The following is a 24,997-nucleotide window of genomic DNA, read 5'->3' on the forward strand; positions in this document are numbered from 1 at the left end:
GAAGGGTCATTATCAACCTAGCCGAAAATTACCATATTTAGTTTCCTAATTTGTTTTTACTTTTTGTTTTAGAAAACTATCTTTAATTTTGGATTTGTATTTATTTACTTATTGAACAAATAAGTTTAAGAAAGTTTTTATTTTATTATTTTGTTTGTAAATTAATTAATTCCTAATTGAAAATAAGGAAATTAATTAATTAGATTAGGAAAAGGAAAGATTCGACCAAGCTAGAACTCTTCATTGTGTGGCCGATTTTTCCCAGGGTTTTTAGGGTTTATTTTGTTTCTTTCAAAGCCTATTTAAATGCTTATTTTTCAGTAAGAATACAACTTTGATTTGATTAAGAAAATACTTGTGAGATTAATTATCTCTTTGTTCTTTAAGAACACCTAAAACATCATTAGAGAATTGGCTGTTTTAGCTTGACTTATCAACAGGTTTTCCATTCCCTATTGTGGCGTCTACATTATACCAAGGTTTCTAACCACAGGTTGGTTAGGGGTTGAGGTCCATTCTATTAGAACTTGAATTTAATTGAGATCCAGGCTAATATAATACGAGTTTAGGAGCAGGTCGTCCTAGGTTCGTATCAAGACGGGCACTTGTCAAGCCGATGAAAACTCTTGGTAAAACTATTTGTTGAATATTAATTCAAAATACTATTTGACTGATAACAAAGTTTTACTGAAAGCTATTACAATCCAATGGGAATTACTTCAGCAGAATATAGACAAAGAAAATTGTCTATTTATTTATCGTGTTTATTATTGTATCCTCATAATTGGATGGTATTATATACATTTGCCCAAAGAGAACCAATTTAAATGCTAAGATGGAAGAAATATCAAGCCTCGCATGCTTAGTGAGAAAAATGCATGTAAGCTTTTGAAAAAATTAAGATAATTAATTGAAGTGAAAAGGTTCGAAAAGATATAATATATATTTAGTGGTTACTCTTACTATTGCTTTATAATCATTGGTATTGCTAAATTAGATTCATTCATTCGTGTAGAAAGGTTGCTGGTGGTTTTTTATGTTTTTCATTTTTTATGTCTTTTGGTTTTTTATAGCATATTAAATCCTTCCTTGTGTTCTTTAGAAGTCATAGCTGGAGATTAGTTGTGTAAGCATGTCAACAAGTACTAGTAATGTTCAACCAATCTGGATGTGCTCATGTGGGAAATACATGCATTTAAAAATATCAAGGACAGATAAGAATCCAAATCGTCAATTCTCGAAATGCTTAGATGGAGAACAGGTTGTATACAATTTTTTATGTGTTGAATTTTTATTTGTTTTTGTTTATGAAATAATTAAATTATATATGTTTACTTGCCACAGGGAAAAGGATGTGGTAAATTCATTTGGGTAAAAGAAGGCGAAGCTAAACTAGAAAAAATAGATGTACTTATCAGTGAAGTTCGTCATTTATCTTTGCAAGTGGAGAAATCTAATAATATGCTTGAAGCAATTCAGAAAAATACCAAGAGGAGCTACCAATATGACATTAAAACTGTCATATTTCTTGTACTTTTATTATTTATTTTCTTTAAAATGTTAGCCTAGTAATGTAGTCAAGCAATATATATGTTTTTTTGGTTGGTAAACTAATTATGTAGCACCATATGTATCTTATTAAGCTCGCTGTATGTTTTGTTTCTATTTAGTTTATGTTCAGATTCTTATTTTGGGTGAAGCTTTATCTGTACCTCTTGCTGTACAGCCATGCCTCCCTCTCTCTCTCTCTCTCTCTCTCTATAATTCATTATGGCTTGCATGGCTTTGGAAAAAGCAAATAATATTAGTTTAGTTTATTCATTGTTACAAGGAAAGTAACACAAATGGGAACACCACCACCAATACCAACAAGAACAGCTTAGGCAGAATTGTCTTCTACTTCTTAATTTTTTTGTTGGTCTGAGAAATTTCTTAGGATTAAAGCATGAAGCCTATGGAATTTTATTTGTTTTGGGACTGCAAGACTGAATATGATCCAAAAGTTGATCTATTGGATCAAGAGTTCATGCTGAAAGGGAAATGGTATCAAAGGAAAGATCTGGAGGTAAGTTTCGAATTATATATGTTTTCTTAGCATTCTTGGTTTTAGTTTAAATCTTAACTTGTCCGCAAATATGGTAATAGTGATCATTATCTTCATTGTGGTGTTCTTATCCTGTATGTGCCTGACTCTGGCACATTCCTTTTGCTTTGGTGAAATTCAGATTGGAAGGTTACATAACTATAGTTCATTTGTGCATTTGAATTATTTTTAATTGATTGCTTAGAGAAGGCAACAAAGTTTTGCAGTGATGTTGCACACTATAGTCCAGTTAGGTAAATATTAACTTCTGATGATATGTGCTAGTTGTAATTTGTCAATCTTCATGTGGTATTCAAGGTGTGTAATTCACGAGCAAGCAAATTTATGCTGCTGATTTCACCTAAGTTATCATATTTACTTACTGTTAGTGTCGTTACATCCCAAACCTTGACAACCTTTTTTCCAAGTTTTTATCATATTCGTTTTTCATACTAATGCTACAATCTATCTATAGCACTCTGTTGTCCCCTATTTTAGCATATGTTACTGTTCATGATGAAGCTGCTGCTGTTTTGAGCCTGCTGTTGCTGTTGCTAGTGCTGCTGTATTGCTGCTGGTGCTGTTGCTGGTGTTGCCGAGCTTGTTGTTGCTGCTGCCGAACTTGCTGTGTTGCTGCTGGTGCTGGTGCTGCCGAGCTTGCTGTGTTGCTACTGGTGCTGCCGAGCTTGTTGTCGCTGCTGCCGAGCTTGCTGTGTTGCTGCTAGTGCTGTTGTCGAGCTATGTTGCTGCCAAGTTGCTGAGCTATGTTGCCGAGCTGCCGAGCTATGGTTGCTGTTGTTCCTCCATCACATGCTCTCCTTGATATGTGTCCTCTATATGTATACAAATGAATGTTGATCCATCAAATCACACAGATTTTATTTTTGAAAGGAATATAATTATAGGCTTCAACCAATGTATTCATATTACTTATTAACATGCACTCTCAGAAAGTGAATTCAGAAAAAGCATGGATGTATGCATGTTGTTTTTCTTTCCTGGTGTATAAATACACTGTTTACGTATACTGTTCACGTGCACTGTTCACCTGTGTTTAAACATCCTTTTTTTTTTTTTTTTTGGCTAAAATACCTGTGTATAAACATCAATCTCCAGCTTCTCATTCCTGCTAACTGAAGTAAACCACATTGGTAAATAAACGGCAAACTAGACTAAAGGCAAACTAGCATAGATTTAGTCAAATAATCAAACAAGACTTCATGTTTCCAATACATGGCAATTTAAGGAGTCTATAATCATAACTCAACTCTCTTTTAGTAACTAAGCTGATAATTATTGCAATATGACAAAAAAAGAAAAAAAAATGTAAGAAAAAGAGGAATGTTTAAACACAGGTAAACAGTTCACGTGAACAGTACGCATGAACAGTAATCGTGAAGCATGCTTTCTTAAGTTTTCTGTACTAGTTTGTACTATGGCTTTTTTATCCTAGTTAACAAATATACCAACCAATGACAGAATCCCATGAAAATAATCTAGTTTTCTACAAAACCAACGAACAAAATATCAACTTTTTGTTCTCTGCAGAATTTACACAGCATTGAGCATCCTATTCCTTAGAGCACTTTCCTTTTTCGTTTCGATTATTAATTTCCCATAGGATATTTCTGTGTGCTTCATCTAGCTTAAGACTTTTTAGATCTTTTTTTGAGATGCCAATCTATCCATTGACAAACACACCTAAGTATAAGCCAGAAAATTCCTAATAAGCATAAGTCCAATAAACAGCCATAGAAAAAACATGAGAAAGATGAAATAAACAAGCCAATAAGTCTTCTAACAAATAAACTAAGGTGGTGAAGTACAATGTGGCATTTTAGAAGTAAATCAATAACATAATATATTAGAATATTGAAGTAGAGCAAAATGGCAGTGGTATGTGGAAGAACATAATCTGTTGCAAAAATGGTTGCTCTTCTCTTCATTTATCATGATGTATAGAAATTAAACGTTCCAAACATAAAGAGTAGCATGTGAATATATGACAAAACCAGCATACATTCAGTCTAATAATCAAAACACATCTCTATTTTACATAGTCAGCTGATAGTGCTTGCTATAAGATAGAAAATCCCAGACAAGCACACCAAAATAAAAAAACAACTTCTTCTCCCAAATCTGTTGCAAGATAGGTCATCCTTTTGTTTTCTCATGCAAACCTGCCAAAGTCCAACAAGTCCTTACATTAGCAGCATGTTAGTTCAATAAAATATCGAAGACCATACGACACCACTTAGTTTCAGACCTGTGGAAGACAAACTATCATCTTCAAAATCATATTCCGAGGCGTGTTGATGACTTTCCTCATTTTGTGAGGACCTATATAGATGAGCAGCATGGTTTGTACAAAGTATGATCATACAAATTGCATAAGAATAATAAATAGTAAATGTATTATTTTCTTACAGATTGTTGAGAAGTGGACAGTTTCTTTTGTCGTGCGATTGTCCAATTTTTCCACATCCATTGCAACGTCGACCTCTATACTTTGCGGCATTTGTTGCCTTCTCCTTTCCCCTTTTTAATCTTTGTCTGCATCCCTTTGCCCTCACAGCAGATGGGTCTTTCAAAGCTTCATAGTCATGAGCAGTGCTACCTTTTTCATAAATGCCTCCACTTTTCATGTTGCTAACTATGGATTCACTCTTGCCTAGCAAACTTTGAAGACTGTCATTCACAATTACACTTACCTTTTTATATATTATGGCTTTATCAATGACTTCCGAAGCAACTTGGAATAGTTTAGCTGGCCAAGTCAACATTGAACTACGCTGTCCACCTATCTCAACATCTCGCTTATCGATTATTATTTGACATTTTGCACCTCTAGTCCACCTTCTCATTATATATTGATTTGGCAAAGGGATGTTACCAAACAGTCTCAAGAATGCCAAGATATGTCTACAGGGAAGTCCTTCACTCTCAAACTTCTTACACGTACAAGATGCAAAGTCTAATTCTTTATCATAAGCAATTTCCCACACTCTACGAACACCTTCTTGTGGACTACTATCGACCACATACATTTTGTGTGTAGCATTTTCACAAACAAATTGTGGCATTATTACTAAGCTATGCCACAACTCATCTTGAAACTTAAGAAAAATCTTGTGTGTGTAAATTTCAGCCATTTGCTTTTCCATTTCCAATGGAAATTTCAAAACAAGCTTCTCATTAATATCAACGTGATCAGCCCCTAACTCTTCATGACGTTGATGTGCAAGTGCCCTATTAAATCAAAGTATGAAATCCATCAATAAGTTTCTCTTCGAAACACATTTCTTGAAAAATGCATGGGAACTTTCCGCATGTTGGCTACTTGACATTCCAGTTGAGAATATATGGTTAACATATGCAGGCACCCATCTTGAACGTAGCTCAAATATTGATTTTAACCAATCATTGTTATCTAGGCTTGCCTTCTCGATGGTAGTCACCCATTTTCTTTCAAACTCTTCAGGGCATTCTAATTCCCAAATGCATTATTGGAAGCCTTTATAAAAATCTCTATAGATGATTGCATTTAAATACGTAGAGAACTTCTCAAGTATGTGCCAACTACAATACCTATGAAATGTATTCGGTAAGCTCTGAACTATATAGCCTTTGTCATTGAAAATCTTGATCGGTAATGATCATCTTTGGGTTGTTCGTCGGCATGCTATCCTTTAATAGCTCAAACAACCAAACAAATGATTCCGTTTTTTCATCACTTAAAAAGGCACATGCAAAAAGCACCATTTGACCATGATTGTTCACCCCCACCAAGGGTGCAAATATATACCATATTGATTAGTGTTATAAGTTGTATCAAATACAACTACATCACCAAAACATCCATAAGCTCTTCTAGACACCGAATCAGCCCAAAAACAACACTTCAATTTACCATCATCATCTACATCTATTTTAAAAAAGAAGCATGGATCCTTTTCTTGCTCAGTTAGGAAATATTCCTTTAAAAGTTTTGCATCTATTCCTCTTAATTCATTCCGCACCTTAGCTTCGTGGTTATATATATCCTTCTTTGTACACCCAATATTCTTTATACCTCCAGCTTCAAATTCAAGAATGCTTATTTGTTGATGAGTTGGCACATTTGTTGTTGAAAGCTGCAAGGTTAGTGACTTCTTGGCTTCAAACATACTACGATGTAACCTCAACAAATGCACTCTTTAAGGGGTTGATAACGGATGACTATGTTCTTCAACAAATACAGTGATGATAAATTTCCCCGTTTTTGACCTAACCACGGCAAGTTTAGCTTTACAATTTTCTCTTGTCATCTCCCGACACCTTTTTCTCTCACCGTCCTTTATAGAAGATACTCCTTCCATAAATACACAAATTCTTTCCTGACAACTTCATTCGCACCTTTACATCTCTTAGTTGAACTGCTACGAATACTAAACCCCGCCTCTTTTGCATATTTAATGTAGAACTTATGTGCCCCATCTATCGATTCAAACTCTTGTCCAACCTTTGGTTTGCAGTTTTCGGCCACTTAAGGAATGTAAACATCATCCACGGATTTTGAATGTGACAGCAAGGATATGTCTTCAACTCGTCTACAATCTGAATTTGCTTCCAACTGTTCTACACTCATGTTTCCAATCTGAATTTGCTTCCAACTATTCTACACTCAAACCAGCTTCCTATTGATCAATTTGTAACCTGGTAGATGGCAAAGCAAAACCATCATGAGAGGTGGTAATATCTTTTATTTTAAGAAAGTTTAGTTTCTAAATAGAAGAGAAAAATGTTGCAAAAATAAAGGCACTTCAGCCAAATTCTGCCGAGTTTGCATTATGGTTGCTGATCCAGCACACTCTATAATGAAAGAAACAAATATGCGTGCATCAACAGAAAAAATAAATAAATAAATAAATCTGAATCATGGGGTTCAAAAAGGTTAATAGTACATATAAAAATGAAAAATATAATTTGCAAAACAATGAAATAATTACATCTTTGCTAGATAAAGGGAAAAAAAAATATTGATACATAACTCTTTAATCAATGAGAGGTTAACCAATCTACGCAAAGGCTATTAAAAGAATAAAAATAAAAAGCAATGACATCAATTTAATCTATTAACTCTATGTTTCATGCATATTAAGGGGATAATAATTATTCAAAGTTTTTTTTCAAGATTAAACTAAGCAGTTTTAGAACGGAACACAATAGGATATATATACATATGTCTTTGTGTGTGTGTGTGTGTGTGTAGATATAGGAATTACAAAATAGAATTACTTTGTGTTCCAATTATAACAAACTTATTTTCTCTTGTATAGCATGCATGGATTGGCCATTCGTATACTCCAAAAACAAATGGTGCAAATATCTCTTTCGTGTTAGTATTATGATAGACTAAGTGAATTGATTATTACACAATGAACAGTACGCATGAACAGTATGCATGAATAGTGGTATTTATACACCAGGAAAGAAAAACAACATGCATACCCATACTTTTTCTGCGAAAAGTATCATTTTCTAAATTTTCGAAAATCATCATGAAGATTGGCCTTCGTTCAAGTTATATCTCAACCCAAATCACAATCCCACATTTAACAATTTCAACTATGCAGGACTACATAAAATCACCAACATAAAAAACAGAATGAAAAAAAAAATTACAAAACATAAACTCACTCACTCACAGATATGAAGAGCCAGAATACAGACATGCAGAGTAGAAGATTATGAGCTGGTGGGTACAGAGAAGGGTGGCAATCGTGGTTCGAGCTGGTGCATTTGCAAGATGGCAATGGTGGTGCAATCTAGTGGGTTTGCAAGGATGGCAATGTTGGTTGCTGCTGGTGCGATTGGGAATTTTGGCTGGTTGCTGCTGGTGCGATTGGAAATTTTGGCAAAATCCTTTCAAGCTGGTGAGAGCGGGAAGGGCTCAAGGGAAATTTGGAAAGCCATTCTCATGTGAAAGTTGCTTTGAAGTTGGGCCGTAGATGCCAGCAGTGCAAATTGAAGGGCAGGAAATTTCATCACATGTTTGGTCCGCATATAACCCATGCAGTCGGTCCTCAAGCTAGCCTCTCTGTATATATATATACAAAAAGAGTCTACCATGCGGTCGGTGCTTATGCTTAATTTCCGGATAAAAAACATGCCAAAATGCCGCAGCCCTTGGATGAAAACGGATGGTTCAGATTATACCCTCTTCTCTTCCCAATGCTCTCTCACGTGCCTTCCTTTTTGCTTCTCCTCTTCTTCCACCCTTCCTCTTCTCTTCGACATCTCTCTCTATTTCTCTCTCTATCTTCCTTTCTTTTCTCTTCCTATAAACCCTCTTTCAATTCCCTTGCCAAAAAATTAAAAAATTTGAGAAACCAGATACAGAAGATTGAAGAACCAAAAAAAAAAAAAAAAAAAAAAAAAAACCAAAACTGACTAAACAAGAGAGAAAAAAAAAAAAAAAAAGGGCAAAATGCATGGTTCAAGGTTCGGATTCCATGAATATGTGGAAGCTTTAGAAGAATTGAGAAAGATTCAGAATTTTCAGACAAAGCTTCCTCTGTGTTTGGAGCTTGTGATACAAAGTTTGTAAAAAAAGACCCTTTTTGAATTTTAGCATGATTCTTATGACAAAAAAATTAAATTTTGTTTTTTAGGGTTGGATATCTGATGGGTTGTGGGTGGATTTTTTGGGTTTTGTTTTCTAGTTTCTTTTCTTTCTTTTTTTTTGGCAGCCACTTAGAGGTGCCAATCAACAATTGTTGGGGACGACAACAGAGTACTTGCACGGACAATCAGAGTGCTCGGGGCAAACTTGGAGTGAAGGCCATGAATTTTGGGGAATTTTGCTAATTTTTCGCACGTGAATTTGCAATTCATTCAGAACCGTCCGTGATTGTTGTAGAAAATCCAAAGACTACGGCATTTTGGCACGTTTTTGGTCTGGAAATTAAGCATAAGTATCGATCAGATGCTAGACTCCCTCTATATATATTATAAATTAATTTTTATGCATTAACATATATTGATTTATTTATTTCTTTTTGAGATTAAAACTAACTGACTACATAATCTAGCGGAATGAAATTGACTTAGTGACTGTTTGGTACAATTTTTTTTTTTTTCGGATTAAATGCTCTATTTGAAGGCTAAAAGGTTTTTTATTAAAAAATAAAAATGTTTAGTAAAAGTTAACAAGTACTTGTTGACTAAAAAAAATAATTTTTTTTAAATTATTTTAGAAAATCTTAAATTTTATGCTTTTTTAGAAAAAAAATTTTTTTTTAACTCATATGGAAACTCAATTAGCATTTATACAGTTTTTTTTAGCTTATATAAAAACTCGTTAAGCATTCAATACAACTTTTTATTTACAGTCAAATACTTATTAATTTTTTAATAAAATTTTTCTTAAAAAAGATCTATTATATGAAACTTTACAGACTAAAGTTCTTCTATAGAGCTTCGTATAATAGGGATCCGTTTGGCATAATTGATGAAAGTAGAGTTTTAGTGTGTAGAGCTTTCTATAATAGATCTTTTTGGAAAAAAAAATTATTAAAAAGCTAATAAGTGTTTAGTCGTAAATAAAAAAGCTACATTAAATGCTCATTAAGCTGTATTAAATGCTTATTAAATTTCCATATAAGGTATAAAAAAAAAAAAAAGCTTTTTTAGAGAATCTGAAAATTTAAGCTTTTCTAAAACAGCTTAAAAAAGCTTATTTTTTTGTAAATAAATACTTATTAACTTTTATCAAATACTTTTATTTGTAGATAAAAAAGTTTTGACTGCTTTTAAGCAAAAAATAGCCATGCCAAACAGAAATTTTTTTTTTAAAAAAAAATTATTAAAAAGTTAATAAGTGTTTGACTGTAAATAAAAAGTTGTATTAAATGCTTAATGAGTTTCTATATAAGCTAAAAAAACTGTATTAAATACTTATTAAGTTTGTATATAAATAAAAAAAAAAAAACTTTTCTAAAAAAGCATAAAATTTAGGATTTTCTAAAATAATTTTAAAAGACAAACATCTTTATTTTTTAACAAAAAAAAACTTTTAATATTCAAGTAAAATTTTTGATTAAAAAATGCTTCCGAATAGACACTTAAACATAATCAAATAATGAAATAGAAAAGGACAGAAAAAGGAAAAAACAAAAAACAAAAACACAGCTTTTAGAGAGAGCCTATAATACAAGTATATTTGGTATAAGAAGTTCATTCTTTTATTCAAAAAAAAAAAAAAAAAGTCCATTTCCTTATCCAATAATCATAAAATCAAATAAAATAAATCATAAATAAAAAACCGTGTTAGGTTTGAGATTGAAATATAATTTTTTTAGTCGTCCAAAAACGCCCTCTACCCATTTATTTAATATGGGACGACCCTTAGATTTAACAGGAGTCAAATGTTATTCACATCTAACGGACCAGACTTGATTTCATGAAATACCCATAAAACAGTCTTTTTCTTTAAAAAAAAAAAAAATTGAAATAAAAACCCAATCTTTATTTCTAAACGAAAACCCTAAACCCTAAAACGCAGCACTTGCTCACCAGCGCCCATTTATTCCAGAGAGTATTTAGTGGGAGAGATAAAAAGGGTTTTTTGAGAGAGAGTGAAGGCCAGCTTTGGGTGGCCGCTTTGTGTTCCTTTGAGAGTCTACAATGGCGCTTTACCTTCTCTACGAATCAGCTTCTGGGTATTCTCTGTTCCTTGCTCATGGCATCGACGAGATTGGCCAGAACACCGAAGCGGTTCGGAACTCTGTCTCCGATTTGAACCGGTTTGGTAAGGTGGTGCAGCTCACAGCTTTTCATCCATTTGAGTCGGCCCTCGATGCACTCAACCAAATCAACTCCGTCTCTGAAGGTGAAACTTTCACGCTCAAATGCCATTTTTTTTTTTTTTGGCCACGAGTTTTGGGTTAGCTTCTTTATAAAAAGTATACTCGGATGGTTCTCACTCAGAAGCATATATATATGTATTTATTTATTTATTATTATTATTTTTTGGTTTTTGGTTTTTGATTGATTACTGTTTTGCAGTTTCGTGATTTGGTTGTATGGTATTGTGTATGCTCATTTTTCTTTGGCTGAGTGGTATGTATTTCCACGGTGCTTGTTTTTCCAATTATGAGGCATGGCTAAAAAAAAATATTGTGACATTTCTTTTCTTACAGCATTTTCAAATTGATTTTATATATATATATATATACCGGAATGGCCTATTCCATCGTTTATAGTCAAAAAGAATATTAACAAGAGGTTTTTCAACCCGGAGGAGTCTTTTTTTTCTGTAAATATTTCTATACAAAAAGGAAATTGAATGTGGAAAATGGTGGGAATGATTGGGAGGTATCTGTCTGATCCTTTTGCCTGCGTTATGTTGGTTACTTTGGTTATTGTTTTTTGAACCAATACTTTGGCGAAATGAAGCTTTGAACTTAATCTAACTTAATATACTCCTTTCATTGCATTTTGTAATTAAAAAAAAAGACTGTCAATGCTTTGTGTTCATGGATTTTTAGGACATTTTCTCCTTTTGGATTTTACTCAACGGTTTACCATGGTCTGCTTTGAGGTTGGTACTTATAGACCTGTCTTAGCATACATTGGCTTGTGTTGGAGCATGAATGAATTTGTCTCTCTCCGTTGTTTCAGTTTGAAAGAGTTTGCTTGATTTCAGTTGTGCACTTATCTAAACTCAATGTAATTGAATGCTGGATGCAGGGCTTATGACTGATCAATTGAGGAATTTTTTGGAAATTAATCTCCCTAAAGTGAAAGAAGGTAAAAAGGCAAAGTTCAGCTTAGGGTTAGCTGATGCTAAGCTTGGGTCCCACATCTTTGAAGTTACTAAAATTCCTTGCCAATGCAATGAATTTGTTCTTGAGCTGCTTCGTGGTGTGCGGCTTCATTTTGATAGGTTTATCAAGGATTTAAAGGTTCTTATTTTTTCCTTTTGAATTTACGTACCCATCATATTTGTACTTATTCTTGTTCTAAATATAGCTGATGTTGTTATTTAAGGCATGAATGCCTTTCCTGAAAGAGCTTTTTGTCTATATTTTCCTCTCGTTCTTCTTTAGCCTGGAGACTTAGAAAAAGCCCAGCTTGGTCTAGGACACAGTTACAGCAGAGCAAAAGTCAAGTTTAATGTCAACCGAGTTGACAATATGGTGATTCAAGCAATATTTCTGCTGGATACTCTTGATAAGGATATCAACTCCTTCTCTATGAGAGTCAGGTAAAGTGGTGGCATTTTATAAAAGAAAGTATCTTGTTGATAATCTTAATCATGGAAACAACTGTGATTTAAGAGAACTGGGAGAACTTTGTCTGCGGTTGTAATTTACATTTCTTGTTCTCCTATAAGAAAGTAATGAAATCTGTCATTTTTTTCATGTTTGTCATCTTTGTACAGGGAATGGTACTCGTGGCATTTTCCTGAATTGGTGAAGATTGTCAACGACAACTATCTCTATGCCAAAGTTGCAAAGTTTATTCAGGACAAGTCAAAATTGGATGAAGACAAGATCCCAGCCTTAACTGACATAGTTGGAGAAGAAGAGAAGGCAAAGGAGATTGTAGAAGCTGCCAAGGCATCTATGGGTAAAACAACCATTGCATAAATCTCTTGTCCATTTTGTATTTAGTGGGTTTTAGATGTTATTATAGCCTCTATTTTAAATTTTCTGCAGGCCAGGATTTGTCTCCAATTGACTTGATTAATGTCCATCAATTTGCCCAGAGAGTTATGGACCTGTCTGAGTACAGGAGGAAGCTTTATGATTATCTGGTTACTAAAATGAATGATATTGCACCAAATTTGACCTCTTTAATCGGTGAAGTTGTTGCAGCGCGTTTGATTTCCCATGCTGGGAGTCTTACAAATTTGGCCAAGGTCCCTTCTTCTACACTACAGATTCTTGGTGCTGAGAAGGCACTTTTCAGGTACTCAGGCACTTCAGGCCCATTGTCTTTCTTACCTTCATATTTGTGAAATCTTCCCATATTGACCTCTTTATTTTTCTCTTTAGGGCATTAAAGACGAGGGGAAACACACCCAAGTACGGCCTTATATTCCATTCATCTTTTATTGGTCGAGCGTCAGCTCGAAACAAGGGCCGAATGGCTCGTTATCTTGCTAACAAGTGTTCCATTGCCTCTCGGATTGACTGCTTTGCAGGTAATTTTAACATTTCTTTTGCAGGTTTTGACATAATAGATAAATTATTCTGGAACCTATTTCCTGTTTTCTGTTGCAGTCAGATATCCCCACTTAAAATGTTTATGTTGTATCCTCTTCTAACAGAAAGGAGTACTACCACATTTGGGGAAAAACTTAGGGAGCAGGTCGAGGAGCGACTTGACTTCTATGACAAGGGGATTGCTCCACGGAAGAATATTGATGTGATGAAAGCTGCCATTGAAAGCACTCAAAATGAAGGTGTGAGAATCAAAATTTTTGTTGAACATAGATTAATGTCAAGTATTTTGTTCTTGGGTGGCATACTTACAAAAGATACATTTACCTGGTTCACAATGTGGCATTGGTTGGCATAATATGGTAACCATCCATCCCTCCTGACAAACTTTTGCTAGCCTGAGGGTCCTATAATTTTGAATTGAAATTATGCTTACCTACTTTCTAATTTCAGTGAGCATTGGAATGCTTGGATGTTTACACTCTGTTTGTTTTGTTGTATGGTTTAATACATTTGTATAAATTTGCTAATTTGACCCTATCTTATTGCATTTGTGGATGCAGACACGGAAATGGAAGAAATTCCCACCGGAAAGAAAAGCAAGAAAAAGAAATCAAAAGTTGCAGCCACAGATGATGTTGAGGCAATGACTGTTGATGAACCAACTACTGTTCAAAATGGGGCTGCTGATGATGCAAAGTCAGAAAAGAAGAAGAAAAAGAAAGACAAAAGAAAATTGGATCAGGAGGCAGAGCAGCAGGATGAGGCTGTCAAGCATGCAAACGGTGTAAATGGTGATGAAGATGGAGCAGCCAAGAAGAAGGAAAAAAAGAAGAGCAAAAGTGGAAATGGAGAGGATCTACAGGCTGCCAGTGATATTAAGAAGAAGAAGAAGAAGAAAAAATCTAGTGCCGAGTAAATTTTGATTAATGTCTTTACTGGTGGTTAAAGTTCAGATATTCATCTGTGCTGCTGCCTTTTGTGTTTTCGATGCCAACAGTTTGATAGTTATAGAAGTTGGCCCCGAGCTTGTGCTACCTGTGTGAATCATGATCCATTAAGCTATGTAGTAATTTGCCAGCACTTGCTTTCTAACTTTAGTTTTTTTATCAACATTATCAGTAACTAGTGGATTTGTCTCCCAAAGTTTTGTATGCTAGTTTTCAATTAAACTGTTAAATTGTTAAATTCCTGCTTGACATAGTTCTGCTTGGAGGATGTGGTTTCTCTTTTAATTTTTCTTTTCATTCAGTCAACATTTTGGTGGGATATTACTTCATGTTCTGACCAGGTTTTTATGTAGATCTAATGGACTAATATTGTTGTTTGGCAGAATCATTAAATCATAGTTAAAACTGCTTTATAAGAAAGAGGTGCTGTAGTATTCAAATATGCCCTCTTCTTGTCTCTCATTTGTACATGCCTATCATTTCTTATTTTTTAATCATCTCATACATATGAAACAGAATTAACTTGAGACCACGAATTTGGTTCAGACATCTTTGTTTTTGCTTCTATAAAATATCATATTCCAAACAAGTTATGGTACTTTCACACAGAATAAGATTAATTTTTTTTTTTTTTAATTTTTGGTTTAAAAAAGGATGGTTAATTTGATTGATCATGGTTTTCAAAAGCTGTGTAAACTCTATTACAAAATTAAATGCCTGGTCTTGGTCATCTGGACCCTCTTCGCTCCTCGCAATTTTAAGTCAACTTTCTGCAGGAACCAACTTTGTGTAGCATCGTGCGAGTATGTCAAGAATGGAGCTTAGCCAGTTGGTAAGAAAGCTTAGTTCTTCTTGCCTTTTAGGAAAGCAAGGTACCATTTTGCTGATAATTTTGGTATGCGTTTGTATTTGTTTTCAAAATCAATGTAGTAAAGTCCATATTTGAATTTAAGACCCGTTCCCCATTCAAAATCATCGAATACTGACCAAATATAGTATCCTTTCACGTTCACACCATTCCTAAAACAATAAAATTAAATAAATAAAAATGCAAATCATAAAGCAAATTCCACTTTTTCGAATAGTTTAGATTATAGTATGAAATTAATTAAATAACTTACTTTATAGCTTTGTTTACTGCATTTAAATGTCGAAGAAGAAAAGTAATTCGATATAAATCATTTAATGATTCTTCACGTGGCCGTGAATTCTCATTCTCCTTAACACCTACATAAAATATGGAGGTCAAAATAATGTTATTATTTGGATCATGATGTGTAATATTTAAGCACACTATAATAAAAATGCATGCATATAGAAATAATCTTAGCATAAGAAAAAAGCTCCAACCATTTTCACATATGTAGATCTTAGGTTCTTGATATTTCTCCTTTATAAACTCCAGCAATTTTCGTAGCCCATTTGGATAACCCCCCGTTTCCTGCATTAATTAATATAACTTGTAACAGAGGACTTAATTAAATTAAAAAATACTTGCAAAAAAGAAAAATCTTTAACTCTTTCTAGAAACTTCTTACAGGGTAACCAAGACGCACTCCATTTTTGCTATCTGCAACAAATCAAACATGGACAAGGAAAAATAAATAAACTTGTTTCTTTCTCCAAAAGATGATAATAATATATTTTTTTTTTCAATTGACCAATAAATAAGTTAGATGTTATATAATAAAATGCAAAATTCACCTAGTTCAAGTGCCAATGCATCAACAGCATGGTGTGGTATTACTCCAACTCGAGAATTTGGTTTATTTTGAGCATAACTTGATAGATAGTAATTTATCCCAAGAAAATCATAAGCTCCTTTAAGCATAACTTTTTGTTCTTCAGAAAATATAGGAAGCCTATCCTTCACCAATTCTCTCATAGTTTTTGGATAATCTCCAAAAACTAAAGGCTCCACAAACCTAATGCATAAAACAACGTTAATTTTGTTCAATTAATTTAGTTATTTTTTATAAAAGGAAAATTGTTTTTGGGGTAAAATTAATCTAAGCGACTGATAGTTAAGATTTGAATTTACAAATACAAACCATCCCAGATGAAAGTCTAGGAGTCTTTTTGCAGCTGCTTGATCTTCCAATGATATTGAATCATAAGGTTCATAGTAGTTTATATTAAGAGCAATGCCAACCTCTCCTCCTTGCTCTTCCTGTAACATTATAAATAAATATATATATATATATATATATATATATATATATTCCATCAAAGTTTATAAGAAAAATGATACATAATTTGACTCTAATATATATATATATATGGTCAAGCTCCTCTAGGGTCCCAGATAAAAATTAAAGTTCATGATCATCTTATTACCTGGTATTTCTCTTGATAGAGCTTATACACAGCAGCGTGTGCAAGAATAAGATTATGTGCTGCAATGTATGGTTCTGTGGATGAATTACCACCACGTGTGCATCCCATGTTTGGGAGAGAACATCTTCCAGGCGGTGCCCAACCATTTTCATACCCAAATAGAGAAAGAATTTTTGGCTCATTTATGGTTACCCAATGTTTAATCCTATCTCCAAATGTTTTGAAACAAAAATCACTATAATCTTTAAGATCATTCCTGAAAACCCAAAAAGAAAAAAAAAAAAAAAAAATTTGAATAACTGTGTCATATATATCATAGTAAAATATTTGTAAAAATATACTAAAATCTTATCTATACAAGATAAAACATATATATATATATATATGAAAACAAAATTTCAAATAGGTTGTCTTACACAAAAGAGTGGCTTAAGTATCCTCCATATTTTTCTTCTAGAGATTGTGGCATGTCAAAGTGGAAGATGGTCACAGATGGTTTTATCCCTGCAATTTATTGAACAAAAGTTGAAGCATATGCTTAATTACTTGAAGAAATATAAAAAAGATTAGAAACACTTCGATTGATTCAAAAGAAAATGTTTTTGCTTTTTGTATACCCTTTTTGAGTAGCTTGTTTATCAATTTGTTATAGTGATCAACACCCTTTTGATTTACTCCACCACTTATTGTCCCATCTGTATTTCATGTACAAAGAGCCCCATAATAATGTAAGAAATTAAATTAAAGATAAAAGCAAGAAAAAGTAGATATAAAAGTTTAGCTATTATTACTTGGAAGAATTCTAGTCCAAGCAAGAGATAATCTATAAGAATCAACTCCAAGTTTTTTCACAAGCTTCACATCTCCCTACAGAATATAGATATTGTGTAAAATATATGATAAATTTCTTTAATTTTGTACAATTTGATCAAATATTTTTTCTTCTCTTTTCCACCTTGTATCTTTTATAGGAGTCAATTCCTTGAAGGAATTTGCTACTATTCGCAATGCTATCTGCAATAAAAAATTATGAGATAAAATATAAGCAAGTGAAATATTTGAAAACTTTAGAGGGAAAAAAAAAGTTTATTAGGCAAATTAATAAGAAAATATATTATGTTTGAACCTGGGAAATTTATAGCTTGGTATTCCCAATCACTTTGTCCTTTCCCATCTTTATTTGGTGAGCCTTCAATCTATGTATCAGAATTGATAAGCATGAATAGATGAAAACATAATTTCTTTTTTTTCTTTTTTGTTAAAAATGAGAGATTTGTGAATTTTTGTTGAGGATTTTTTTATTATTATTTTTATTTTTACCTGTGCTGCAGAAGTAGCAGCACCAAAAACAAAATCCTCTGGAAAATCAGATGATTTTATTTGTAATTCTTCATAAACTTCAGCATTTGGAACTTCCAATCCAAGCTTATAACCTGCTGTTGTGACATTCACTATTACTGCAAAACGAACATACACATATTCTCCATTTTTAATTAGTTTAAGCCTAAGATGAAAAATAAAAGATCAATTTTTGGTTAAAAGAAAAATGGAAAATGATCAATATTAAAGATATAACAAACCTGTAGAGTCTATTGAACACAAGGAAAGTATCAAAGTAAAGAAAAAGATTCCAATAGATCTTTGAAAAAGCCTTGTTGATGTTAACAAAGTTGATAATGAGAATTCCATATTTCTCTCTTCTAGCTCTTTTGAAGAGAGTTTGTAATTTGGATATCAAATTAAGATTGTGGTACTACCTCTTGTACAAAACAATTAAGTTATATATAAACCAACCTGTCTAAGAAAAACCCAGTTACCCATTAGTCATGGTTTGGTAATTTTCTAGCTGTAATGTGATATGCACAGTTCTTTTTTAGCAGATAACCAAACTTCTTTTTGCATCAATCCCTTAATTTGTACATGTTATGGAAGAATATTGATTTTCAAGTAAATTAGTTTGTTCACAGTTAAATAAATAAATAAATAAAAATAATATTAGCCTCTTTGTTAATAACTCAATTTGATGCATTCAGTTTCAAACAAATCCAACTATTTTTAGTTTTTGCCCATACTACACCAGCTTTGTATCGAATTGTTGGTTCTCTTTTTTGTACTATTTTTTTAAAAAAAAAAAAAAAAACTATTTGTTTATATTTAATAGAAACATTATTTTAATAAACTCGTTACATTGTTTTATTCCCCAAAAAAAAAAAAAAATGAAACTCTTACTATAGTTAAATTAGTTTTTTTTTCTAATTGATTTTGAAAACAAATTTTATTTCTCGAAAAAGAAATCTTTATAGATATCTAGATCTACTTAATGATAATAAAAGTAAAGGTGATTGATCTTATAGAGTAGCTGTTGCTCATACACCGTTTCTTATACATTGTTGCTTTACATGCTTACGCTGTTTATCTGTCTTGTTTATCAAGCTAGGTTTTCCCTGTGGAATCTTCAAAGTCTAAAAAGAGGAATGACTTAGTATTCAATGCTTATTAAATATGAAGTTTATTTTAATAAAATAAAGTAGTAATTACTTAAGTGAAGTTTCACTTTGTATATATTCAATCGCTTTACAGTAGTTTGTTAAAATTTCATTTTATAATTTTCTGGTTCATCAAACGCTCTCAATTTAAAGTAAAGAATACATTTTGAAACACAAAAAAAAGAGAGAAAAACATTTTATAATAGTATCATACTTTTTCATTAATTAGAAAATTCTCCTATATAGTTTATCGATTACATAATATCAAAAATAATAATAATAAAATAAAAGTTTACATATTATATTTTTCCAAAAGATCCTGCTGATAATCTAATTATATATTTTTGTTTAGAAAATTCTCCTGTATATGTGTTATCAAAAACAAAAAGTTTACCTATTATATTTCTTGGAAAAACCATAGTTGTAATTTGTTCGAAGACTGAGGTACTACTTCTTATACAAACAAAGCCAAGAAAACTAATCCAAGAAAAACCCAATTAATTATATGTCATTGGTTGGGTAAATTTTTGGTGGTCAAGTACTATGCACATTCTTTTTTAGAAGATAATCAGCTTCTTTTTTAATCAATCTTCCTTTGTACATTATGAAAGAAAATTGATTGTCAAGTTAATTAGCTTGTTCAAAAGATAAATAAATTTGTATTATATATATATATATATATATATTCCAGGAAATGACTCAATTATTTGATCATTCCTTCCAGAAATTTCCAACAATATTTTGTTTGTTCAAAGCTGTTGTTGGTTTTTCTTTTTACCATTTATTATTTTCTCTTTTACATACAAACTAATTGTTATATTTCAACGGAAATATTGTTTTAGTTTAGTCGTTACATCGTTAACCTTGTAAAATACATGAGTAAATATTTGACAAATTCATTGAAATATTCAAAAAGAGAAAATGCTTTTGGTGGAAAAATAACTGGGGAAGGTTCAATGAACATATTTGAAAAATACTTTTTACAAATATTGATTTTAAGTGTTTGAATATCTACATCCACACGGAACAAAAGAATTCTTAACTGCTTACCTAATTTTGAAGAATATCATTTGCTATTATTGATGATCATCACCAATAAAACTTATATGTTATTTAAATTATTTGGAAATTTTATTTTTTTAAATTAAATTTTTAAAATAAAAAATAAATATATAATTAAATTCAATTAATGAATAATAGATATGGTAATTAATGATCATATTACCAAAAATAATAAATAACAAAATTTATTGTCAAAATAATTTGTTAAATATACAATGTTAGGTATATTTATTCAACAAAACGAAACGATTTGTTAAAATTTCATTGTCAAATTTTTTGGTTCATGAAACATGAGCAACGGAAGAATATAAAAATGTTAAAGAAAAAAAAAAGACTTTCATACTTTCCATAAAAATTAATGTAGAAATTAGACTTGAAAATTAAAAATGGTTATCCCATTTAAATATTATGCCAAAAAAATAAATAAATAAAAGAGAGAGGCATGATCTAATACAGCACGAAGCAAAATTTCTTACATTTTCGCTAATTATATTTTAATACAAAACAGAATTCGGCTTTTCATATTTATTTATTAAAGAATGCCCTTTCATGAGGGCAAAACCGTCATTTCATAGTTATCTGGTAAAGAGCGGGTGCGCTGCTTGAGTTCGAAGCATTGGAGGGTCCGAAAACAAAGAGCCTTACCCTTTTTTTGTTCTTTTTGTAATCTTTCACTCTGCCATAAACCTCGAAAAGTCCTAGAGAGAGAGAGAGAGAGTACAAGACAAACCCTAGAGAGAAGCAGAGAAGAAAGAAGAGGTAGAAGAAGAAACAGCCATGGCGAACAGCTCCGCGGCAGCAAATTTGGAAGATGTGCCCTCAGTGGATCTCATGAATGAGCTCCTTCGTCGAATGAAGTGCTCCACCAAACCCGATAAGCGTCTCATCCTTATTGGTAAAAATACTCTTTTATTTTTTTTTTATATAAGCCTATACGTATAATGTACATGTATATATGTACCCTTCAATGTATAAGTTTATGGGTTTTGGTTTTTTTCTTATGGGGATGCGGCCGAAGGAGTAAAGTTTCTATTTTTCGGTGTTTCAGTCCAGTCAGATCCGAGAATATCGATGTATTATTGGTTTAAATTTTGGAGCTTTTGATGTTTGACGATGCCGTATGTGAGTGTTTCGGTTGTTGTGGGGAGGGGATTGACTTGAATGTCCTTTTTCTATATCAATTTTTTTTTTTTTTTTTTTTTTTTGGTTCTTGGTTTGCCGTGATTTTTGCCCTGATTGGTTAATTAGAAAATATACGAAATTATAAGAAACTAAAGGAAATTTGGACAGCAGCGTGTGCAAAATGATGTAGGGAAAAAATTTGGAACATGTGTTGGCTTAATTTAAATGAATTCTCAACTCTTTTTATGTTCGCAAAAATTATCATTTTTCTTCAAGATTAATTAGCTTTGCTTTTTTTCTCTTTCTTCTTTTTTTTTTTTTTTTTAATTGCTTTACATGGTGTCAGGATTTTTTTTACTTTTAGGATTAAGCAGTGTTTTAGAAAATGGAGTCTTCTTTTATTTATTTATCTTTTTCTATCCAAATTTTATCTTCTAGCATCCAACATAAGGCTGACCTATTTGAGCATAAACTATGTCCTTCGGAAATTCTGAAGCACGCAAACATATGCTAGTATTTGTTGATGGCTATTGTGCCCTGAATTTGCAACACAAGCATGATGTTTTCTTATTGCTTTTGGTTTGCTATTATGGTATATAACTTCCTTTTTTTCCTGTCACTCAATGCATATTATGTGTTAAGTGGTATGGAGGTCAATCATTTCTGATCAATTTATTTGGTGGATCTTCAAATTTCAAGATTTGGTGATTGTTTAACATCCAAGCTTGCTTGACATTGTTAAGAAAATCGTTAACATTCCTGGAAACCTTGACCATCATGAATACAGATATGAATTGATCTAAGAGTTAGGCAAATAGAAACTGATCTATATGAATTGATGTCATTATAGTCCCTTGAAATCCTTCTTTTGTTATCTTTATGCATTTTTTTCTTGTTAGCTCCGTTCTAAGTTTCTAACTAATCAATTTGAATGCTTTAGCACTGTGTCCAATTCTTGTTGTCATGCATTTGAAGCCAATAAAACCGTAGTTATGCTTCTTTATTGTATTCAACTGTATCCTATATGAGTTATTTAAAAATCCAGTATAGTTACACTAGTTATTTACTTGGCCTGATTTTTATGTGTGACCATGAAATTATGATGCAGGTCCACCTGGGTCAGGAAAAGGCACCCAATCACCAATTATTAAGGATGAGTACTGTTTGTGTCACTTGGCAACTGGTGATATGTTAAGAGCTGCAGTTGCAGCTAAGACCCCTCTTGGACTCAAGGCTAAAGAGGCTATGGACAAGGTTATCTTCCCTTTATATGTTATTTTACTGTGACATTTCTGAATGCATTTTTTTGTTAAAGTTGTTAATGGGAGTTTATTTAACAACATTTCAGGGAGAACTTGTTTCTGATGACCTGGTTGTTGGCATAATAGATGAAGCAATTAAGAAGCCTTCGTGTCAGAAAGGTTTCATTCTTGATGGATTTCCAAGGACTGAGGTCCAAGCACAGAAGGTGCTGTATTTTTTGACATCTGCAATTTTTTTTTTTTTTTTTTTCCCTCCTCCTTGTGATTGAGCTGTTCTTGGAAATTTGTATGCTTTTTGAACTCTTTGTGTTTGAGCTTCAGAAGGTGTTTTTTTTTTTCTTTTTTCTTTTTTCTTTTTTTTCCTCTTCTGATTGAGTTATTCTTTGAAATTTGTATGCTTTTTGACCTCTTGTTTGACCTTCTGACCATACAGTTATTTCCTTTTATATACAGCTTGATGAGACACTGGCAAAGCACGGAGTAAAAGTCGATAAGGTGCTCAACTTTGCAATTGATGATGCAATCTTGGAGGAGAGGATTACTGGTCGCTGGATACACCCATCCAGTGGTAGAACCTACCACACGAAATTTGCCCCTCCCAAGACTCCTGGCGTTGATGATGTAAGGCAGCCATATCTTCTTTGGTTTTTGGGGTCAGAAAAAAAAATTATTTGCGCATCTAAGAAAATCTATAGTTATCTTGACATGCAAGATGCTTTGTGATAGAATATGTGAAATTGCACATTAGTACAAGTTATAAAGATCAATTTAACTTTTTATTAACTAATTAGTCAATATCTAATCTGCTTTCTGTAGTGAGCCTCTGTATTAGCTACCTTTCTATGACAGTAGGTTAGTTTTATGCTGATGAATCTTGCTCCTTGTCTTTCGTCCAAGGTTACTGGAGAACCTTTGATTCAACGTAAGGATGATACTGCTGGTGTTCTGAAATCAAGGCTGGAGGCATTCCACAAGCAAACTGAACCAGTATGCTTTCGGTTTCCTTTCACTTTAGTAAATCTAAAACAGGAAGAATAATTTCAAAAAGTATTTCGCATAATTGTTAGAATTCCAGTAGTAGTCATTTTGATGATACAAGCTTTTATGGTTATAAAGTAATCAATAATACGGATGATTAACCAATCATCATTAAAACTATCAAGAGAGATCTTGGTAACAGACAGTTAGCCAGCCAAGTTCTTTAAACTGAATTGCATATGGATTGTCCTAGGCTAATAACAGTTAGTTCCTTTGTTTATTCTATCCATTATGTATGAGAAAGATTCTCGATTTTCAGGTTGAGTATAAGATATTTCTCATTGAATTCACTTTTAATAAAATGGGTTTTGTTTGTAATAAATTTTCAGGTAATTCGATACTATTCCCAGAAGGGCTTAGTTGCTGATCTTCATGCAGAGAAACCTCCCAAAGAGGTCTCAGCCGAGGTCCAGAAAGTACTTTCTTCGTAAAAAAAGAAACAGGGCCAACTCTGCATTTTTTAACTTTGTTTCTCCATAACTTTTGCAAGTCCTCATGGGCCTTTTGTATTATTTAATACAATTGAATCTGGATTGACCTTTTTTTATGTCTATTTCATTGATTTTCGGATTGCAAATGGCGGCTGCTGTCAAAACTTTTTGAGGGGTTTTAGTGAGTAGAAAAGTTTCAAATAAAAAATTCAATGGAATTGTTGGTTCACCTTTTCCTTCATAAATTATTATAGTCCTATAGATACATTGTACATCTTCTCCATTTGTGCTTCTCGCTTTCATTATTGTTAATAACCAATTATGGGAGTTTGCAGGTAGTAAAACTCTAATATTCTAACATTAGCTGTCTAACATTAGCTACATTGTCTGTTCACAAACTTTTACCTGCAAAAAGCATACTTTATATTTGAAAGAAAAAAAAATTATTTATCATAAGACATTGTGTTTATGTGACCGGCTTAAATACGAAAGATAGAAAATGATATTTTGTAATTTATACAGAAAAAATAAATTTTCTAATATATATTATTGTATAAAATAATAATTGGATTTTATTTTGATGCATATAAGTTAAACATAGGCTTTTACATAACTTCGCATTAGCCAAAAGCAATTTTGAGTCTCGGCAACTTTTCATGGTACTGTTAATATCAGGATGTATTTTTAAACTGTCCAAATAACTTTATCTTTTTATTACTTGGTGCTTTTTGCACGTGTTATTCCCAATTAAAACCAAATATTCCAATTGCTGTAATTATAAACCCTCTTATATCCAATTTCCTGCTTCATAATATGTAAATTACTCCCCCACCATTTGGACTCATGGTTGGCCTGAAACCAATTCGTTAGTGGGCCAGTAACAATTCTACTCTGTTACATGCATACACCTTTTCAAGTTAGTGGTGCCCCACTACGAAAATCTGAAGATTCAAATGAAACTGATAAGGGCTTGGATTAACAATTTGCATCATTTAGCATTATGGAGATAAATCTAA

The 24,997-nt window shown here is 32.4% G+C and overlaps 4 protein-coding genes across 4 annotated transcripts; 2 read left to right on the top strand and 2 right to left on the bottom strand.

Annotated features, from left to right (window-relative positions):
• The first annotated feature begins 10,593 nt into the window (after positions 1–10,593).
• On the top strand, positions 10,594–14,492 carry LOC107406016 (nucleolar protein 56). Its single transcript, XM_016013101.4, has 8 exons — positions 10,594–10,955; positions 11,816–12,030; positions 12,175–12,332; positions 12,510–12,697; positions 12,787–13,039; positions 13,126–13,274; positions 13,401–13,535; positions 13,857–14,492. Exons 1-8 carry the CDS (start codon positions 10,751–10,753, stop codon positions 14,210–14,212), a joined length of 1,659 nt encoding a protein of 552 aa, XP_015868587.2. The 5' UTR covers positions 10,594–10,750; the 3' UTR covers positions 14,213–14,492.
• Positions 14,158–17,129, bottom strand: LOC107406012 (beta-glucosidase 11-like). The gene is made up of 8 exons (XM_048474644.2): positions 16,997–17,129; positions 16,581–16,836; positions 16,295–16,413; positions 15,948–16,168; positions 15,782–15,813; positions 15,594–15,684; positions 15,365–15,470; positions 14,158–15,263 (listed from the first exon to the last, which is right to left on the bottom strand). The coding sequence occupies exons 1-8, from the start codon at positions 17,047–17,049 to the stop codon at positions 15,086–15,088; spliced, it is 1,056 nt and encodes a 351-aa protein (XP_048330601.2). The 5' UTR covers positions 17,050–17,129; the 3' UTR covers positions 14,158–15,085.
• A 228-nt stretch (positions 17,130–17,357) lies between these two features.
• On the bottom strand, positions 17,358–18,401 carry LOC107418110 (4-hydroxy-7-methoxy-3-oxo-3,4-dihydro-2H-1,4-benzoxazin-2-yl glucoside beta-D-glucosidase 2, chloroplastic-like). Its single transcript, XM_048474645.2, has 6 exons — positions 18,398–18,401; positions 18,161–18,169; positions 17,901–18,037; positions 17,707–17,776; positions 17,536–17,594; positions 17,358–17,447 (listed from the first exon to the last, which is right to left on the bottom strand). Exons 1-6 carry the CDS (start codon positions 18,399–18,401, stop codon positions 17,358–17,360), a joined length of 369 nt encoding a protein of 122 aa, XP_048330602.2.
• A 2,272-nt stretch (positions 18,402–20,673) lies between these two features.
• Positions 20,674–24,208, top strand: LOC107418162 (adenylate kinase 4). Its single transcript, XM_016026829.4, has 6 exons — positions 20,674–21,023; positions 22,359–22,504; positions 22,599–22,718; positions 22,966–23,133; positions 23,410–23,499; positions 23,880–24,208. Exons 1-6 carry the CDS (start codon positions 20,906–20,908, stop codon positions 23,979–23,981), a joined length of 744 nt encoding a protein of 247 aa, XP_015882315.1. The 5' UTR covers positions 20,674–20,905; the 3' UTR covers positions 23,982–24,208.
• Positions 24,209–24,997: the final 789 nt, after the last annotated feature.

This window comes from Ziziphus jujuba, chromosome 2, assembly GCF_031755915.1.
Source record: "Ziziphus jujuba cultivar Dongzao chromosome 2, ASM3175591v1".
NCBI lineage: Eukaryota > Viridiplantae > Streptophyta > Magnoliopsida > Rosales > Rhamnaceae > Ziziphus > Ziziphus jujuba.

Excerpts from the sequence above, each read along its gene's own strand:
- LOC107418110 (XM_048474645.2), bottom strand. Across the intron at positions 17,595-17,706 it reads CCAAGCTATAAATTTCCCAG|ATAGCATTGCGAATAGTAGC; the intron begins GTTCAAACATAA and ends TTTTTATTGCAG. Across the intron at positions 17,448-17,535 it reads ACTCCTATAAAAGATACAAG|GGAGATGTGAAGCTTGTGAA; the intron begins GTGGAAAAGAGA and ends TATATTCTGTAG.
- LOC107418162 (XM_016026829.4), top strand. The coding sequence starts at position 20,906 with ATGGCGAACAGCTCCGCGGCAGCAAATTTGGAAGATGTGCCCTCAGTG. Across the intron at positions 22,719-22,965 it reads CTGAGGTCCAAGCACAGAAG|CTTGATGAGACACTGGCAAA; the intron begins GTGCTGTATTTT and ends TTTTATATACAG. Across the intron at positions 23,500-23,879 it reads TCCACAAGCAAACTGAACCA|GTAATTCGATACTATTCCCA; the intron begins GTATGCTTTCGG and ends ATAAATTTTCAG.
- LOC107406016 (XM_016013101.4), top strand. The coding sequence starts at position 10,751 with ATGGCGCTTTACCTTCTCTACGAATCAGCTTCTGGGTATTCTCTGTTC. Across the intron at positions 12,698-12,786 it reads AGCTGCCAAGGCATCTATGG|GCCAGGATTTGTCTCCAATT; the intron begins GTAAAACAACCA and ends AATTTTCTGCAG. Across the intron at positions 13,536-13,856 it reads TGAAAGCACTCAAAATGAAG|ACACGGAAATGGAAGAAATT; the intron begins GTGTGAGAATCA and ends TTGTGGATGCAG.
- LOC107406012 (XM_048474644.2), bottom strand. The coding sequence starts at position 17,049 with ATGCCACAATCTCTAGAAGAAAAATATGGAGGATACTTAAGCCACTCT. Across the intron at positions 16,414-16,580 it reads TCTATCAAGAGAAATACCAG|GAAGAGCAAGGAGGAGAGGT; the intron begins GTAATAAGATGA and ends ATAATGTTACAG. Across the intron at positions 15,471-15,593 it reads GATCTACATATGTGAAAATG|GTGTTAAGGAGAATGAGAAT; the intron begins GTTGGAGCTTTT and ends TATTTTATGTAG.